This window comes from Macaca thibetana, chromosome 16 (assembly GCF_024542745.1).
Source record: "Macaca thibetana thibetana isolate TM-01 chromosome 16, ASM2454274v1, whole genome shotgun sequence".
Classification (NCBI taxonomy): domain Eukaryota; kingdom Metazoa; phylum Chordata; class Mammalia; order Primates; family Cercopithecidae; genus Macaca; species Macaca thibetana.
Window position 1 is genome coordinate 74,649,884 of NC_065593.1, and position 18,163 is coordinate 74,668,046.

Consider the following 18,163-nt stretch of genomic DNA (forward strand, 5'->3'; position numbering starts at 1 on the left):
ACCTTTCATGGTATATGAAATAGTCTTCTTTTTAGGCTCAAGTATTTCATGAAATGCCCTAAGTACCAGTGAGCTAATTACTTCAAGAGGCAACTGCTACCATTTAGGAAAATTCTAATTACAGTGGTTCTTGCAAGTAGATGATGAGCAACCTTAAGAATCACCTGTGAAGTGTTTTCCCCTGCCCCCCCCCTTTCTTCCTTATATGGTAGGCGGTATTCTTTTTTCTTTTTCTTTGTCTTTTTTGAGACAGTCTCACTCTATCAGGCTGGAGTGCAGTGGCGTGATCTCAGCTCACTGCAACCTCTGCCTCCTGGGTCAAGCAGTTATCCTGCCTCAGCCTCCCAAGTATCTGAGACTACAGGTGCCCATCACCATGCCTGCCTAATGTTTGTACTTTTAGTAGATGGGATTTTACCATGCTGGCCAGCGTGGTCTCAAACTCCTGGCCTCAAGTGATCTGCCCACCTTGGCCTCTCAGAGTGCTGGGATTATGGGCATGAACCACCACGCCCAGCATTGTTTTCTTAAATGATAGAAATTTTGAATATTTGGTTTTGTTTTTGCCTCTCCCATCATTCTTAGGAAAGCCTTTTGTTGTAAAGGAGAAATTAGCATGTCAGTGTTCCTAGTTTCAAGAAGAGTCCAATTCTGTGATACTCATTTTTTTCAAACGTATATATTATTTAACGCTATATGCAAATAATACGAGGGATACAATGACTAATAAGGCAAAAACCATCCCCAGGAACAATCCTTCATAGAAAAGGAAATAAAACAAGTACACAGATGATCGCGATGAGGTAGAAACTGACTCATGCCATAGGAGGTACTGATAAAACCGCCATGGAAATTTAAGCAAAAGATTTTCTTAGTTTTTTAAAGGGTCCCCAGTGGCTGGATGTGGTGGTCCGCCTGTAGTCCCAGCTACTCGGAAGGCTGAGGCGGGAGGACTGCTTGAACCCAGGAATTTGAGACCAGCCTGGGATACAAAGCGAAAACCCATCTCTTTAAAAAAAAAAAAAAAAAAAAAAAAAAAGGGCAGGGGAGGGGTGTGAGGCGGGAATTTGGCTTTACTGTATAAATAGATCTGGATGATTTGAGAAAGACAGGTGCACTTTGGATTTCCGAGGCAAGAGAGGACATAAAAGCGTTAGTGTTAAGATCGGAATTGTAGAAAAATGCTTAGGAAGTCAGTAAACTAGATTTTCACAAAATGATTTATTTCCTTCTGCTTCAGAAAATAGTGAGCCTTAAGAATATGCTGGGAAAAAGAGGCCAGGTGTGGTGGCTCATGCCTGTAATCCTAACACTTTGGAAGGCCGAGGCAGGCGGATCACCTGAGGCCAGGAGTTCGAGACCAGCCTGACCAACATGGAGAAACCCTGTCTCTACTAAAAATACAAAATTAGCTGGGCATGGTGACTCATGCCTGTAATCCCAGCTACTTGGAAGGCTGAGGCAGGAGAATTGCTTGAACCTGGGAGGCGGAGGTTGCAGTGAGCTGAGATTGTGCCATTGCACTCCAGCCTGGGCAACAAGAGCGGAACTCTGTCTCAAAAAAAAAAAAAGGAATATGCTAGGAAAAGGTTCATGTGTATGTCTTTATAACCACTGTTACATTTTGATGAGTTTCCTTATAATCTCATTTTCTGTGCAGTTTTCTTAAAAGGGGGTTCATACTATATTAGATCTTGTATGATCTAGAAGTTCTGTATTTTAATGAACCTCCTCTGCTTCATATTTTTTAAACTATACTTACTTTGGAAGTGGCTTTGTTTTATAGTCCATATAAACTTGGCTTATGATTTGTGAAAATGAGTACTGTTTTGTTTTTGTTTTTAATGGAAAGTCTTACGTCTAAGCCATAGAGTATTTTCTAGTCATGGCTTCCTGATACTGATAAGTATTTATAGATCATCACTCCCTTTGGGGATCAGATGATGAAGTGATAGATTGTATTTGTCAATTATGTTGGTATTGGGACTCTGACTTGACTCAGAGGGATAGTGTAGTCTTGATTTGAAGGATTTGAGGTTTAAGGGTTGGATGTGATTTTTGTTTTATCTTACGGGTTTTTTTTATTTTGGCGGAGAGTAGTGATTTGGTCTTATTTTGGGAGTATAAAATATAGAAAATCGTATAGTTTTTGGGTTTTTAGTGACGATTAACAAATATATAAAATGATAATTATGTTTGGCAGGGTAGGCCTCTCATTTTAACTCTGAAAATTAAAACCTTACACATTACTTATAATTTTTATTTGTTGTGTCTTATCTGCTGTTTTCATCATAGTGCAGTTTTTTACCTATTTACCACATAAAAAGATGGAGAGTGCTGCTTTTTAGTTATGGCTCACTGTAGTCTTGAACTCCTAGGCTCAAGTAATCCTCCCACCTCAGCCTCCCAAATAGCTGGGACCACAGGCGTGCACCACCACACCTGGTTAATTTTATTTTTTTGTAGAGATGAGATCTCTTTCTGTTTCCTAGGCTGGGTCTCGAACTCCTGGGCTCAGGCTATCCTCCCACCTTAGCCTCCCAAAGTGCTGGGATTACAGGCATTGAGCCACGGAACCTGGCCAGGGAGTGCTGCTTATTAAGCATTTTTAATTGCTTATTTACCTATCATGCAATGTGTAAGTGTCTATTATAGAAGCAAATTAATTTTGTAAGTTTAAGTGAGGTTTCAGGTTCCTTAGGGTCCTATTGCTAAAATATAAGTAGCACTTACGATAACTTTTCCCATTTGCACTTCTTAGCACGTTCAGTAATGTTAATCTGGAGTATCAGGTCCATTAATTTTTAACCACAAAGTCTGAGTTAGCTTGAAAGCTGTGGACTATGGTGAACATTTGAAAATAGGCTCTAGGGGTATAGACAGGTAGGCAGCTAGAGCTATAGTACAGTAGGAAGTAAAATTTGTCAGAATTGTCTAAGTTTTTTTAAAAGAGGAAGCTATAAGTAGACTTAATTTTATTGTTTATGATTCAGATATCCCAAAAGAAGGCCTGATGTTTTCTTGTGAGACATGGTGAATTATGAAGAATGCAAATGCTGCTTGAAATTCACTCTTACGGCTGGGTGCGGTGGCTCCTGCTTGTAATCCTAGCACTCTCGGAGGCTGAGGTGGGTGGGTTGCTTGAGTCCAGGAGTTTGAGACCACCCTGGGCAACATACTGAAACCCCATCTCAACTAAAAATACAAACCATTAGCCAGGCATGGTAGCGAGTGCCTGTAATCCCAGCTATGCTGGAGGCTGAGGTGGGAGAATCACCTGAGCCCAGGGGTCAAGGCTACAGTGTGCTGTGCTGACATTTGTGCCACTACTCCAACCTGGGTAACCAAATTTGAGACCCTGTCTCAAGAAAACAAAAAACAAACCTATTTTTACAATAAGATAAAACTACGCTAAATTTCTTACCTTGGCATTTTTAGAAGACTTTAAAAACAGATTTTGTATAATTGATCCTAAAAGATGAAATTAATATGGAATCCAGTTTTGAGTAAAATATATATCCAGATTTGAAGTAATGCTAGGTCTGACTGCGTCACAATCAATTCTCTTGGAACTTGCTAAGATTTTGATTGGGTGGATTTGTTTGGAGACCTGGTAATCTATTTTTAATAAGCACATTAGGTAATTCTGACAGACTACTACCAGGATTAAGAATCATTGGTCTAGAAATGCATAAAGGGTCAGATAGTATAATATTTTAGGCACTGCATGCCAAGGGAAGAAGTCAAGGGCGTTATGTATGTATTTATATAACAATTTTTATCAATGAGATTAAAAATATAAACTTGTGTGTGAGTTTTTGTGGCTAGGAATGTGAAAAAAAATTGGATTCTTTTGCAGGGATAACATTTTGCTTATTGGGATTCAACATTTTAGCTTTTTTTTTTTTTGTCAAAATCAGTTGCAAATGTTCCTCAATTCTGATCTGTAATGAGATTTTACACATTTCATCCTCAAAAATATATTTTCACACAGATACTGCCAAATGAGCATATGTTTTTTTTTTTTTTTTTTTTTTTTTTTTGGAGAAGGTCTTGCTGTGTCACCCAGGCTGGAGTGCAGTGGCAGGATCACAGCTCATTGCAGCCCCAACCCCCGGGATCAGGTGATCCTCCTACCTCAGCCTCCCTAGTAGTTGGGACTACAGGCACATGCCACCACACCAAGCTAATTTTTTAACTTTTTGTAGAGATGAGGTCTCAGTATGTTGCCTAGGCAAGTTTTAAACTCCTGGGCTCAAGCAATCCTCCCGCTTTGGCCGCCTTCCAAAGTGCTGGGATTACAGGTGTGAGCCACTGTGCCAGCCATAGCATATGATTTTTATTGAGCATAATCATTGCTTGAGAGATACTTACAGAATTCTGTTAGATTCTTCTCAGTGTTTGCCTCTTAGCATGTCATTACATTGCAGATTAACCACTTGAAGGTTAGGTAGAAGCTCTTCATTTGCATAAATGGATTTTGAAATGTGGAAATTTTCTTTGCACTTACATAGGGGTCTGAAAGATGCTGTTGGAACTGTAGTTAGAGTTTAGAAATATTATGTCCACTGGGAATTTGTATAGGAATGGAAGTCTCACTTCTTGTTTTAACTTTTGACAGCAAAGGAAGTATATAAAGCAGTTTGACATTGTTTTGATTAAAACTATGCTAGCTGTCGAAATGACTACCAGAGTGTAAGTTTCACCAACAATGCCGTTTTGCCTTGTAATTTTAGACTGAATTCATTCAGAAATCAAATCAAGTCTGCCCTCAGGCTAATTTCCAAAACCATTCAGTGTTCAACAGTGGTGGTTACGGGTAGTTCTTGTTCAGGAAAAGAAATGAGTTCCATCCCTGTGCTCAGAAAAATGTCAGTAAAACTTTAGCACTGCTAAGACATCAAACTGTCAGAATTTTCACTTTTTGTTTCTGACAAAAACTCGTGACCTGATGATGGTCAAGTACACAGGAGCGTGTTAAATTCATCATTGACACTACTCGTTCAGGAACACATGATAGATTCCTGTGTTTCCCACAGGGTCCATGCTCATGAGTAATGCAGTGAATAATCCTTACACACATTTTGTATGTTTGACCCCTTTTCTGTTCCACGCATTTTTACCACCATCAGTTGTAACACAGCCTAGCATATTCCAGTTTAGGTTGTACTCATTTAGTGTTTTCTCAGCTTCTCTGAAAATATTCTCACACGTAGCTCTTCCGTGTGGTCTATTCATACAGGCTGGTTCTTCAGTCACTTCAAACTTGGCATTGCTTCCCCAAGTAAACAACAACTGAGCATTGTGGTAATAAACTCAGCAAAAGCCAAGGAAAACCACTGAACTAATTTGCCATGTTTCTTAATTGACAGTTGATGGTTGTTCCCAGTGTCCTCAACTCTGAGCAGCTGATATCACTGAAAGGCCAATAGTCTTAAACAAGATTATTTTCTCTGGCCATATTTCTTCAGCTGTTACGATCAAACATGAGTTACTAACTCGGCAAATGGCATTCCTTGCTTGTCTAACAAAAACTTTGAAAACACTTTGGTTGCAGTCTCATTTCATTTTTTGTTTTGGTGAAGAAATTCTGCAACAATAAGCTATTCTATGTTAAAATTTTGTGTGTGTTTTGTTTTTGTTTTATGACCGTTGCTTTTCTGTGGATTAGGAGGATTGAAGAAAGCTTAGTCTGTAAATGTTGGCATACGTTGTATTCTTCTAGCATAGCTATGGTGTCATTGCATAATAAATAATGCTTTACCATGGAATTTGATAGCAAAATTATTTACATCCCGCTGTGCCTTAAAAGTGTGGTGTTCAGGGCCTTCTTTTTATTTGGATGGATGTGTATTTACTACTATTTTTTTTTTAATGTCATGGTGTGGCAATACTGGTGACACTTGCAACATTTTCAAGTTCTAACTGTCAGTGCAGTTTGTGGTGCACCAAGCAGTGGTGCAAAGTGATGAGAGCGCCACACTGCCTCAGTCTCCACCCCTCACCTCTGCTGTTGGAACCTGGAAGTTCCCATAGACAGTATACCAACAGGTGAGCGTGGCTGTGTTCCAATACATTTTTATTTATGGATATTGAAGTTTGAATTTCATATCAGTTTTACATGTCATGAAATAGTCTTTTAATTTTTTTCCCCAACCATTTAAAAATGAGCCATACAAAAACAGGCATTGGGCTGGATTTGGCCTTCAGGCTATATAGTTTGTGGACAGACCCCTGGTCCAGAATCTAGAGAAATACAAGGAGCAATCCATTTGCTCTCAACCAGCTCTTCCTTCTGCCGTAATAGTACTTCACTAGCACTGCTGTAGTTGTGTATACTTTTTCAGTGGTGCTGTGTTGAGGATCATTTGAAAGATCTTAATACATATTGCCAAATGGCTTTCTAGAGTATGTTTACCTTCTTTTTATTAGAAAATCTATATTTGATACCCATCTCTATAAACTTTCTGTTTTATTCTTCAGGCATGGATCAGACTTTGCTAAGACTCTCCTCTTTACTTATTTTCTATAAGCAGAGTTGCTGTTTTCTTATTGACATAAAACCAGTGGTGTTTTAGAGTATGTTCTGAAACAGGAGATCAGTTCTTCTTGTGTGTTTTTTGGCTATCCAGCTTAAATTCCATATCCTTTTAAAGAAGTGCATTCTGAATCCTTTCCTTTATATATTTTAGCTGTGCAGAAGAGAGCGTTGAATACAAATGTCACCTGTTCAGTAACTGGGTCGATAAGCTGCTAAGCCTCTCTATGACTATGAATTTGTTTAATAGAAATTATTTTCTAACTTTTGTTCTTAGCTTTTCTGTTACCTTCAGGCTTAGGACTCCTGACCCATTTTGTCTTTACAAGCAAAGAATGTTTATAACAAATTATTCTTGTGAAGTGGGGGCAACATTGAGGCCATTCCAGCTTAGACACTACTTTGTAAAACTTACGTGAAATGTGGTTCATGGAACCTCATAGACTTCTAATACTCAAAGGGTAACTGAAGCTCACCTAATATTGTTCATTGACTTTGTCAATAATAAAGTCTATCTTGTGGCTAGAACCCAGGTCCACTGGCTGCTATGCCATTTAAATGGAGCTGAAATATCCACAAGGCTAAAGAAATATTGGAACACTTTTCAGAGTGCCATGCTACTTTATACTTTTCAGCCTTACTGCAGTAACCTAGAAAGTTACCTGTAGTGTTCTGAACAGAGAAAAAAGAGCTAAAGGCAAAATAAAACATCTTAAGTTTTTAAACTGTTAACTGTGAAATGAAATTTCTTTGAAAGTTTATTTTTAAAATTCCCAGGCCACTCATGGTAGCTTATGCCTGTAATCTCAGCACTTTGGGAGGCCGAAATGGGTGGATCACCTGAGGTTAGGAGTTCAAGACCAACCTGGCCAACAAATTAGCTGGGTGTGGAGGCACACACCTGTAATCCCAGCTACCCCAGAGGCTAAGGCAAGAGAATGGTTTGAACCCGGGAGGCGGAGGTTGTAGTGAGCCAAGATCGCACCATTGCACCCCAGCCTGGGCAACAGATTGAGATCTTGTCTCAAAATAAAAAACAAAAACAAAAATTCCCTTCAGTAACATAAAATGAACTGGGAAAAGTCTCAAGTCTCAAGTTATAACCAGCGAAAAGTGAGTCTTAAACCCATAATATTCTTGCCCACTACCTTAAATCGTTTACTTATTAGCAAAGAATGTGGAAGCAACACCACTTGAATGAGTCACAACAAAAGCAGATTTAGGATTAGCAGCCACATGGCATATGAGGAAAGGAGAACTTAACTTTAAATCAGTGGAACTAACTGAAATTGTTGCATAGGGCGGAACTTAAGTGGTTGGTTATCCATTGAACCACTGAACTTCTTCATGTAACTCTAGGGGAAATGGAGGCCTGAAGAAGTTTAGAGACTTGGCCAGATCACTCCTTGTTAGAGAAAGGACTGAAATTCACATCTTTTCCTTAACATTAATATTAGACAACAAGAAGACTTTGATCACTTCTGAAATTGTTAGGAAAAAATTATTGAAGGGTAACTTTCTCCCAGTAATTCATATTTTATCTGCCAGACACTTTAGGAAGGTAGGAGGAGAGGAAACTAGTTGCCTAGTACTGAGCTTCGTATAAAATTTGAATGAGGACACAAAACAGACAAAAAGAAGTGATAAGAAGCTATTGAGCTCACTGAATCCAGAGACATCATCATGTTTCCATGGCCTCCATTTTTATTTTTTTAATTTTTCTGTTTTTAATTTTGGTGGGCACATAATAGATTCATATATTTCTGGCGTACATGAGCTGTTTTGATACAGGCATGCAATGCATAATAATCACATCATGGAAGTATAGGGTATCTCTCCCTTCAGGCATTTATTCTTTATGTTACCAACAATTCAATTATACTCTTTTAATTATTTCTAAATGTACACTTAAATTATTAGTGACTATAGTCACCCTGTTTTACTATCAAATATTGGGCCATGTTCACTCACTTTAACTATCTTTTGTACCTATTAGCCGCCCCACCTCCTGCCACCCCAACCCCTGCTGCCCTTCCCAGCCTTTGGTAACCGTCCTTCTCTCTATCTCCATGGGTTCAATTGCTTTGATTTTTAGCTCCCGCAAATAAGTGAGAACATGCAATGTTTGTCTTTCCATGCCTGTCTTACTTCACTTAACGTAATGACCTACAGTTCCATGCATGTTGTTGCAAATGACTGAATCTGATTCTTTTTTATAGCTGAGTAGTACTCCATTGTGTATATGTATCACATTTTCTTTATCCATTCATCTTTTGATGGACACTTAGGCTGCTTCCAAATCGTGGCTGTTGTGAAGAGTGCGGCAGTAAACATGGGAGTACAGATATTTCTCTCCTCCATATCCTCATTTCCTTTCATTTGCGTATATACCTAGCAGTGCCATTGCCGAATCATATTGTGGGATCTTGAGACCAAAAAATTACATAACTGCTACTTTCAAGTCTTGTTACTCAAAGTATGGTCCAAGGCACTCCTTGAATCACAGAAACTGGGGTCCCACCTAGACCTACTAAACCGGAGCCTGCAGTGTGAGAACTGGGGTCCCACCTAGACCTACTAAACCGGAGCCTGCAGTGTGAGGAGATCTTATGATTCCCAGGCATACTAAATGAGGTGCTGCTTTCAGGAACACTTGGAAGTAGCTTCAGGCAGGGGCGGTGCTGCAGCTGTAGAATCCCTCGGGAAAGGAAACGCAGCGGGTGAGGACTAGGAGACTCGGACACAGAGCCCTTCTTTCCCAAAATAGTTCCCCTGTTTTCTGTGTCCTCTGGTCAAGCATTTTCATGTTAGGAATGTATTCTCATATAGTTTAGATGTTTGAAATTGCTTGGAGGTTTCGTAGAGAAAACTGGGCTCAGAGAGGGTAGGCCACTTGGTAGAAGATGTATTGGAGATGTGAAGCCAGCAGCACTATCCAGGAACTTCCTGAGCAAGGCACTCCTGTCCCTGCCTGTGACTGGGGGATTTTGTATAGTATTCTCACCTTATCTCTGGTTTGGTTTGTCTCTGAAGATAACTACCATCACTACTAACTTACTCACTTTAGCTAGAAAATGTAGACAAAAAGACTGTCACTTAAATTTCAGTTTTAAATTTATGTTTTATCTCAAAAGCAGTTTTCTAATATGTCTTCGCTGTGGGTACATAGTTATAGCAAAAAGCATGCGTGTAATTCTGTCCAAATAGATCATCACTTGGGATATTGATGCTATAAAGCATTTGTGAAATCAGCCTGCCTTTGCAGATATAGCATTCTGTGACAGAACAGACGTTTTATATGTTTTTAGGAAGGTTAGCTGTCTGAAATTGGTGACTAAACAAAGTCTGTTTGGGTTAAGTATACAACTAGACAGTATAATATAAACTGTTGTAACAAGATCTTCCATTTCTAAGCCCTAATAACTATTTGTTTTCTTCTTGTTTTTAGGGTGAATCTGTAAAATATTTCCTGGATAACTTGGATAAACTTGGAGAACCAGTAAGTGTTTAAACTGAATGTTTATGTTTAGTGCCGTTTGAAAGCAGAAGTCAGGATATCGATGTTAGGAAATTTAGAAAAATTATGTATTAAACTATTTCTCTCTTTTTTTTTTTTTTTTCAAGTGATGGCATTCTCATTCTTCCCTGCTTTATTTAGAGTGATTGGTAGCTCAGAAAATTGAATGATTTTTATTTTTTCAAAATGAAAATATTTATATTGTTTAATCATGACACTTTTTTCTCCCTCTAACTGTCCAGGTCTCTACCATTTTCTTGAGGAATGCTTTATCTGCTATTTCTTGGAAGTAAAACTGTTTAGAGAAAGAAGTTTATGTTTGAAAATGATATTGTGCATTATCTATTATACTTTAGTGTCTTTGGGTGTTTTGTTTGTAAACAGAAGTAGAACACAGTGGGCTGACTGATTTCCAAATCTTTTGACAAATGACATTTTCGAATTCATGCCCCCTTTGTGTTGAGTTACGGAGCAGGAGGGCTAGATTCTGAAGGCCTGCCGAAGAGACTCCACGAGGTAGGAGGAGTCGCCCTTGGAAAGAGAGTTTGTCATTTTCCTGTAGGTATTCCTCGGAGCCGGCAGCTCTAAGCTGGCGCTGTGGCCAGCGGGGCCCACTGCAGGCAGAACAGCTCCGCTTGTTTGACCTCCGTATTGGACGTACACAGAAGAGTTCGCTGGGAGAAAGGTTTCTGCTGTTTAGGAAAATTTTGAAAATCATTGCCTTAGAGTCATCTGTTACTCTCTAAATGTAGTGCAGCTTCATTTGCCTCCTCATAAGGCAAATGTCGTCTTCTTCACACAGCTGGTATGAGTGTGTCCTCATCAACATACTCTGCTCTACCAGACTATTTAGCACTTGATTACATGAAGTTCTGCGCTTCATGTGAAGCAGACTTTAGATTGCCAACTAGATTGTTAGCTTTAATAGAGACAATAATAGAGAACTTTTTATTTTTATGGAATTATATTTTTTCAAAGCTCAGGGCCAGCATGTTTCTGAAGGAGCTGGTGTAGGTGTATGCTGTAAATTGGTATTGCCTTCTAGAAAGCAGTTGGGTGTTAAGTATCCAGAGTCATTAAAATGTTTGTAACCTTTAATCTTATAATCGTATCCCTGATTATTTTAATCTTAGGAAATAGTCCAAAATTAAAAATAGGCCGGGCGCGGTGGCTCACTCCTGTAATCCCAGCACTTTGGGAGGCCGAGGTGGGCGGATCATGAGGTCAGGAGATCGAGACTATCCTGGCTAACACGGTGAAACCCCATCTCTACTAAAAATACAAAAAATTAGCCGGGCGTGGTGGCAGGCGCCTGTAGTCCCGGCTATTCGGGAGGCTGAGGCAGGAGAATGGTGTGAACCCTGGAGGCGGAGCTTGCAGTGAGCCGAGATCACCACTGCGCTCCAGCCTGGGCGACAGAGCGAGGCTCCGTCTCAAAAAAAAAAAAGAAAAAAAGAAAAAATAATGTGCTTGAGAATTTTAATTGCAGTATTTCTGTTCATTATGGCTAAAAATTGGAAACAACCTTAATGACCACTAGTAGGGGAATGTTCATGTGAAGTACAACACATGAATGCATTTGGTCTATGTGATTGTCTTGTAAAATGAGGTATGACTGTATCAGCATATGGAGCAGTTCACAAAATATTAAGCAAAAACGTAGAGGTAGGCTGAACATTGCATATGCTGATTATAAGTAAAGTAGGCGTGTATACAAAAGCTAGAAGAAAACATGCAAAAGCTAACACTTGAGTCCTAGGGTTATTTAATGAATGGCTGTTGGTTGCCAGTAGCTAAGAACCCACCTACTTTTTAAAAATTCTTAATTCTGGCTGGGCGCAGTGGCTCACGCCTATAATCCCAGCACTTTGGGAGGCCATGGCGTCCCAAATCACTTGAGGTCAGGAGTTCAAGACCAGCCTGGCCAAAATGGTGAAACCCCATCTTTACTAAAAATACAAAAAATTAGCCGGCCGTGGTGGTGCACGCCTATAGTCCCAGCTACTCGGGAGGCTGAGGCAGGGGAATCGCTTGAACCCAAGAGGTGGAGGTTGGAGTGAGCTGCACTCCAGCCTGGGCAACAGAGCAAGTCTGCATCTCAAAAAAGTATGTATATATATGTTCTTAATTCCATTGCAGTATTTTGAGGCAGTGAGTATTCTTGTTGTAATGAAATTTCAAAATCATATTACACTATTCAGAAAGGCATAAAGTGCAGCATTGTGAATAACGGTCAGCATTGTTTTAAATCCTGCCTTGATTTTTAAAATATTTTGACCTTGATGATAAATATTAGCTGTTCTGCCCATGTAGTACCAGAAAGCTGTGTTGTAGTTTTGGAAAAATGCTAGACTAAGAAGGAAGAACCAGTTACATTGCATAAGGAAGTGTGCCATCACAGAGTAGCTGGTGACTTGTGTGACCAGCAGCTTCTGTTTGTTCGGGGTGTTCACTGACCAAGAGTGCAGAGAAGAGCTCATTTGATCCTTGCAACAGCCCTCCCTCCCAGGTAGACAGGCCAAGTGTGATCACCTCCATTTCACAGACACAGGTGCTGGCACTCAGAGTAAGTGACTAGTTTGAGTTCTTGGGTCAATAAGTAAGAAAGCTGGAACATAGTTAATTATAGGAGAGAAAGGGTTTTTCACACGTAATACAGTAGCAGTGAAAACATAGAAGTTCTAAGTTGTGAGTGGGGTTGCACAGTAAAGGAACTTTTAGAATAGGTTAGAGAGAGGTGGGCAGAACTTGGAACTAGGGAGTGATCCTTGTGAATTGGCACTGGAATCAGATCCTATGGCTTTTTTTTTTTTTTTTTTTTTTTTTTAGACGAAGTCTCACTCTGTCACTCAGGCTGGAGTGCAGTGGCGTGATCTCAGCTCAGGCTCACTGCAAGCTCCACCTCCCGGGTTCACGCCACTCTCCTGCCTCAGCCTCCCAAGTAGCTGGGACTACAGGTGCCCGCCACCACACCTGGCTAATTTTTTTTGTATTTTTGGTCGAGACGGGGTTTCACTGTGTTAGCCAGGATAGTCTCGATGTCCTGACCTCGTGATCCGCCTGTCTCAGCCTCCCAAAGTGCTGGGATTACAGGTGTGAGCCACCGAACCCAACCCCCATGGCTTTTAATAGATGAGCAAGGAGCAGTGTGGAGAAGGTGGATATGCAGACAGGAAGATCACTCTGGCTAGAACCAAGAGTGGCTAATAGTGGGGAGTAAAATTGCAGGTAGATATATAGCAGTGAGGGCGAGTGAGAACAATTGATAAGACTTCAGCTTAAATTTGGAGTAGTATTGCAAGGATGAAAACAAGTAGATTCTGGCCATTTGTAGTAAATTTTGAACCCATCCTGCTAACATTTTAATGTATGTTGGCTTTTTTGCGGGGAGCACAAATGGGGTCTTGCTCTATTGCTCAGTGTACTCTCAAACTCCTGGCTTCAAGTGGTCCTCCTGCCTCAGCCTCCCAAAGTGCTGGGATTACAGGCGTAAGCCACCATGTCTGACTAGTCTTAACATTTTATAGTAAGCATAATCTATCTGAAAATGTCATTTAAAAGGTCATTTTGTTGCATATCTATTCACTAGTCCAGTTAGTAGTCCATTAAGAATTCGAATTACTTCTGGATTGCTAAGTATAAAACAATTTTTCCTTTTCCAGGATTATATTCCATCACAACAAGATATTCTGCTTGCCAGAAGACCCACCAAAGGCATTCATGAATATGACTTTGAAATTAAAAATGTTCCTTTCAAAATGGTTGATGTAGGTGGTCAGAGATCAGAAAGGAAACGTTGGTTTGAGTGTTTCGACAGTGTCACATCAATACTTTTCCTTGTTTCCTCAAGTGAATTTGACCAGGTGCTTATGGAAGATCGACTGACCAATCGCCTTACAGAGTCTCTGAACATTTTTGAAACAATCGTCAATAACCGGGTTTTCAGCAATGTCTCCATAATTCTGTTCTTAAACAAGACAGACTTGCTTGAGGAGAAGGTGCAAATTGTGAGCATCAAAGACTATTTCCTAGAATTTGAAGGGGATCCCCACTGCTTAAGAGACGTCCAAAAATTCCTGGTGGAATGTTTCCGGAACAAACGCCGGGACCAGCAGCAGAAGCCCTTATACCACCACTTCACCACTGCTATCAATACGGAGAACATCCGCCTTGTTTTCCGTGATGTGAAGGATACTATTCTGCATGACAACCTCAAGCAGCTTATGCTACAGTGATGTACAAAAGACTTGCTGTTTTAGTATCTTTTTGTGTTTTTGATGTTTTCTGTTTGTTTTGTTTTTTAAAATAGCAGTTTACAACCAGAATTAGAACAATCTTAATTCTATGTTTAACTTCTTGAAAATCTTAGTACTTTTTCTGCGGCCTTTGGTTTGTGGCTGAAAGCTGTTGAGTGACACATCGCCAAGATTTGCTGTAATGCAGGCTTTGATCTGTTTCACCATGGCTTCTATTCAAGTCCGGTTAAAACTTCCCAGCTGACCTCAGACTAGGCATATTTCAGGCTTTAAATTATTCTACTTTTCAAACTGAATTCTCCTGCAGTGCCAAGTATCAAAGGTGTCCTTAAATACTTGTAGGGATGAGGTTAGGAATATTCAGTTCCAAAGCAAGTAAGGTATCTTCTGTCCGCCTTACACACAGCAGTGCCACTTGTTGCCTAACTCTGTGGTGACCTCCCATTTTGTAAGGGCTATTAGAAAAAAGTTTGATCTAATAAATGGCATTCTGTAGATTCATAGAAGGTTTAGCCTTCATGTTTTAATTGCTTGTGTACACAACAGCTGTTTTGCTTTTAGATTTCTGTGTTTCTGAAGGTAATGTTCTTCGTGTTTTCAAGTTTACATAAGGTCTTTGGTCTGATGCTGATGAAGAATTCACAGGTGGTACGGGAGAGCAAAAGGCAAGCAAATGCTATTTACCGTGTTTTGGTCAAACGTAATGAGTGAAATAGCATTTGCCTTTCTCATATTTAATTATCATGTAGTTTAATGTACCATATGTGAAACATTCTGGCCATAGCAGCAACTAAAAACTGCAAGCAACTTGGTAACAGAACTCTCTAAATAAACTTAACCTGTTCCAGAATGTCATATAGTTGACTTTTAAGCCCTATCTCAGTTGGTCAGTAAAGACCAGTCCTTACTGTAGGAAATCATTGTGTATCATCACAAACATCTAGATATCTTTTGCTGTCCTGTCCAGTCCCATCAGTTCCACACTGTGGCATTTGTGGGATTGTTTTGTTTATTTGGAGCTTGCCAAGGGCAGTATTTTTCTGTCAAACTATTCAAGAAGGCATTATTTGAGATTCCTGTTCATTCTTGGTGTGTCTCTAAAAGATACAGTATGTATACATTTGTATAATTGTTGTTTATGAAAGTCCAGCTTTTTTGAGGTATATTTTAAATGTTTTAAGGATGCTTCTAAGGATAAGTAGGAATTTTTTTAGTTCGCACCTGAAGATGATTACATTGACACCCCCCCCCCCACTGCTTACCAAATTAAAATGTGTCGATGAAGTAGCTTTGTGATTGCAGATACATTCATAGTGAACTCATCAGAATGGCTGCTTTGCAGTACTGAAATACTATCTTGTAGGCTGTATGTAGTGTTACAGTTAGATCAGAGAAACAGAAGTCCAAGGCTGGCAACAGCTTGAAAAGTCTGACAGCTTTTCTACTTTTCCTGAAAATTTTAAGACTGTGATATCTGTCGTTTTACTGTATAGCTGACTGTGTACTCAGGTATTTTATTGGTCCTTGAAAGATTGGTCGTTATGGATCACCCAGCCTTTCTAAGTCAGTGGCTGTTCTGTCTTGATGTCTGATACGAGAGTGGGGCTCTTCAGTAAACTAACCAGGGATTGTTCTTGACATACCTGACTTTTCTCACATTTGAACTTCTACTATCATTGTATCCATATAACTTCCAGTGTTTTCATGCCATGGTAATACATGAGCTACACATACGTAGCCTGGCACCGTGATGCAGGTGTTCATGGTATCATTCATGCATATTTGAATAGTTCTACATCTAGTGCTTCTTGCCAAAAAGAATACATTGTTGAAATTCACAAAGTTAACATAACGGCAGTGCTGATGAATATCGGAATGTGTGCACAGTAACATTTGGACTGTTCAGTGGAGAGTTTACCCCTACATTTAGCAAATTGAATGGCCAAAACATTTGACTCCGGTGAGGGCTCAAGTTAGATCCCTATAGAAAGAGGACACTTCATCTTACTGAAGTCATAATTAAGATCTGTGATATGAACCATAGATATTGCCAGACAAAGCAGAAATCACCAAGTTTCCCCCTTTTGACTTACCACCAAGAAGTGTTAAAACACCAAATAGATAGCGTGTTATTTTGGGCATTTGCAGTTTTCTTCCCTGCTGCATGTAATGTCTCAGAATCAACATTCTTTTAAAATCTAGACTATATTTTGAGGCAGTGAATTACTTATATTCAACTTGGGCTTGTTTTGACAGTCAGTAGAACTTTAAGTTCAATCTAAAGGCTGTAGTCCACATTTTTTTTATATGTTTTATTTTCAAACCATGTGAAAGGAGTCTTATACCTATATCATGAAAATAGAATCCTTTTGAAATACCAGTATAGGGAGAGAGATATGAAATTTAGTGAACAGAATTGAAAAGGTGCTCATAATTTTCACTATGCCAACTTACCCCAGTCTCTAAAAAAGTAATTTGGATATAAAGTTCTTTGATGTATTTGATTTTCTAAATCTTTATGGTTATGATTTGGAATAAAATGTGCCTAATCCTGTATTACATTCTGTTCTTAAATCTGAATGCCTTCTCATTTAATTCTGAAGAAATACCACACGTGTCTTCATTGACCTTGAAGAAATGTATACACAGTTGCCTTATAAAACAAATTTAGACCATAACTTTTATAAAGGGTTTTGTCAAATGTTTTCTGAAAATGTGAGTAATTCAAAACATGCCTCTGCCCCTTTAATATTTTTAATAACCTCCATAGTTGCTGTCTGCCAAATATTAAACTGAAATCTTCATTGCAGTTTTATTATCTGGAAAGGGCACTGGATTGCTCTGCAACCAAAGAAAGCAAATGTAGAATGAAACAAATCATTCACTTTGTCTTATTTTAAGGTGTATTGGCATGTAATTTGCATAGAGAAGGTCCTCTGGTTAGTCTCTCAAATTGAGGCTGTTTAGGGAAATCCTTATTCAATTGGTGGCAGTGGTTGGTTTAAAGTAGAAGGAAATAAGATCACCTTAATACCAGAAATGATTAGAAGTGCTGATTTAGATTCAACAGATACCATATGCCCGTATCGTTTTTTGTGAGAAGAAATGGGTAAGTCCTAACTTTCAATGTGTACCCAAATACTTGTATTTATGCTTTTGATAAAATGTATTTTCAGCATTATTACACATCCGATTATGCCTTATTTATATACGAAGAGTAAAGTTACCATGTTATACTGTTATGTCCTAAAATTCAAATCACTATTTGAGAAACCCTCAAATTGGTGCTTTCATTATATAATGATACATTTAGACAAAACCCCAAACCAAGCCATTTGAAACAAGATTCTCTCCATTGCAGTTTGTAGCAATGTTATTTCTGTGTATATCATGAGAAGGCTAAATATCAGTGTTAATTTCTTGTTTGAATCCATGAAATCGTGCCTGTAAAGCCCAAACGTTTGTAACAAACTCCCTAATAAATTTAGAGAAAGTCACTCTGTTACCATTTCATTTATTTTAGTTTTATTTGAGGAATTAAGACCAGAAGTTTTGCTCATGTCTTTTTCACTTAGAAATCTTAGTACTTAGTTTGTCTCTCTGCCATCATTTCAAGGTGTTCACTTCTGTTAATCACAGATGATCCATCCTTGTGTTGTGCTGCTTGACTAAAAGCACTGATTTTGTTTGTTTGTTTGTTTTTGAGGATAGGATACAGGGTGGCTTTTCAGTCTAGTAAACAGGAGGGGAGAGATTGGGTGGGTGCGGGTGTGTCTGCATGTCTCAAATATAGCACATGCCCATTTTTTTATGGTACGAGGTTAGGGCTTAGTAAATGTATACTAGAGTTTG

At 39.1% G+C, this 18,163-nt stretch overlaps 1 protein-coding gene across 2 annotated transcripts in view; it reads left to right on the top strand.

The window, feature by feature from the left end:
- Positions 1 to 17,808, top strand: part of GNA13 (G protein subunit alpha 13) — a 47,249-nt gene extending 29,441 nt beyond the window's left edge. For both annotated transcript variants that reach the window (XM_050762474.1, XM_050762475.1), the window contains exons 3-4: positions 9,987 to 10,037; positions 13,718 to 17,808. In XM_050762474.1, the coding sequence (XP_050618431.1) occupies positions 9,987 to 10,037; positions 13,718 to 14,290 (624 nt within the window). In that variant the 3' untranslated portion in view covers positions 14,291 to 17,808. The remainder of the gene's footprint in view (positions 1 to 9,986; positions 10,038 to 13,717) is intronic.
- The last annotated feature ends 355 nt before the right edge of the window (positions 17,809 to 18,163 follow it).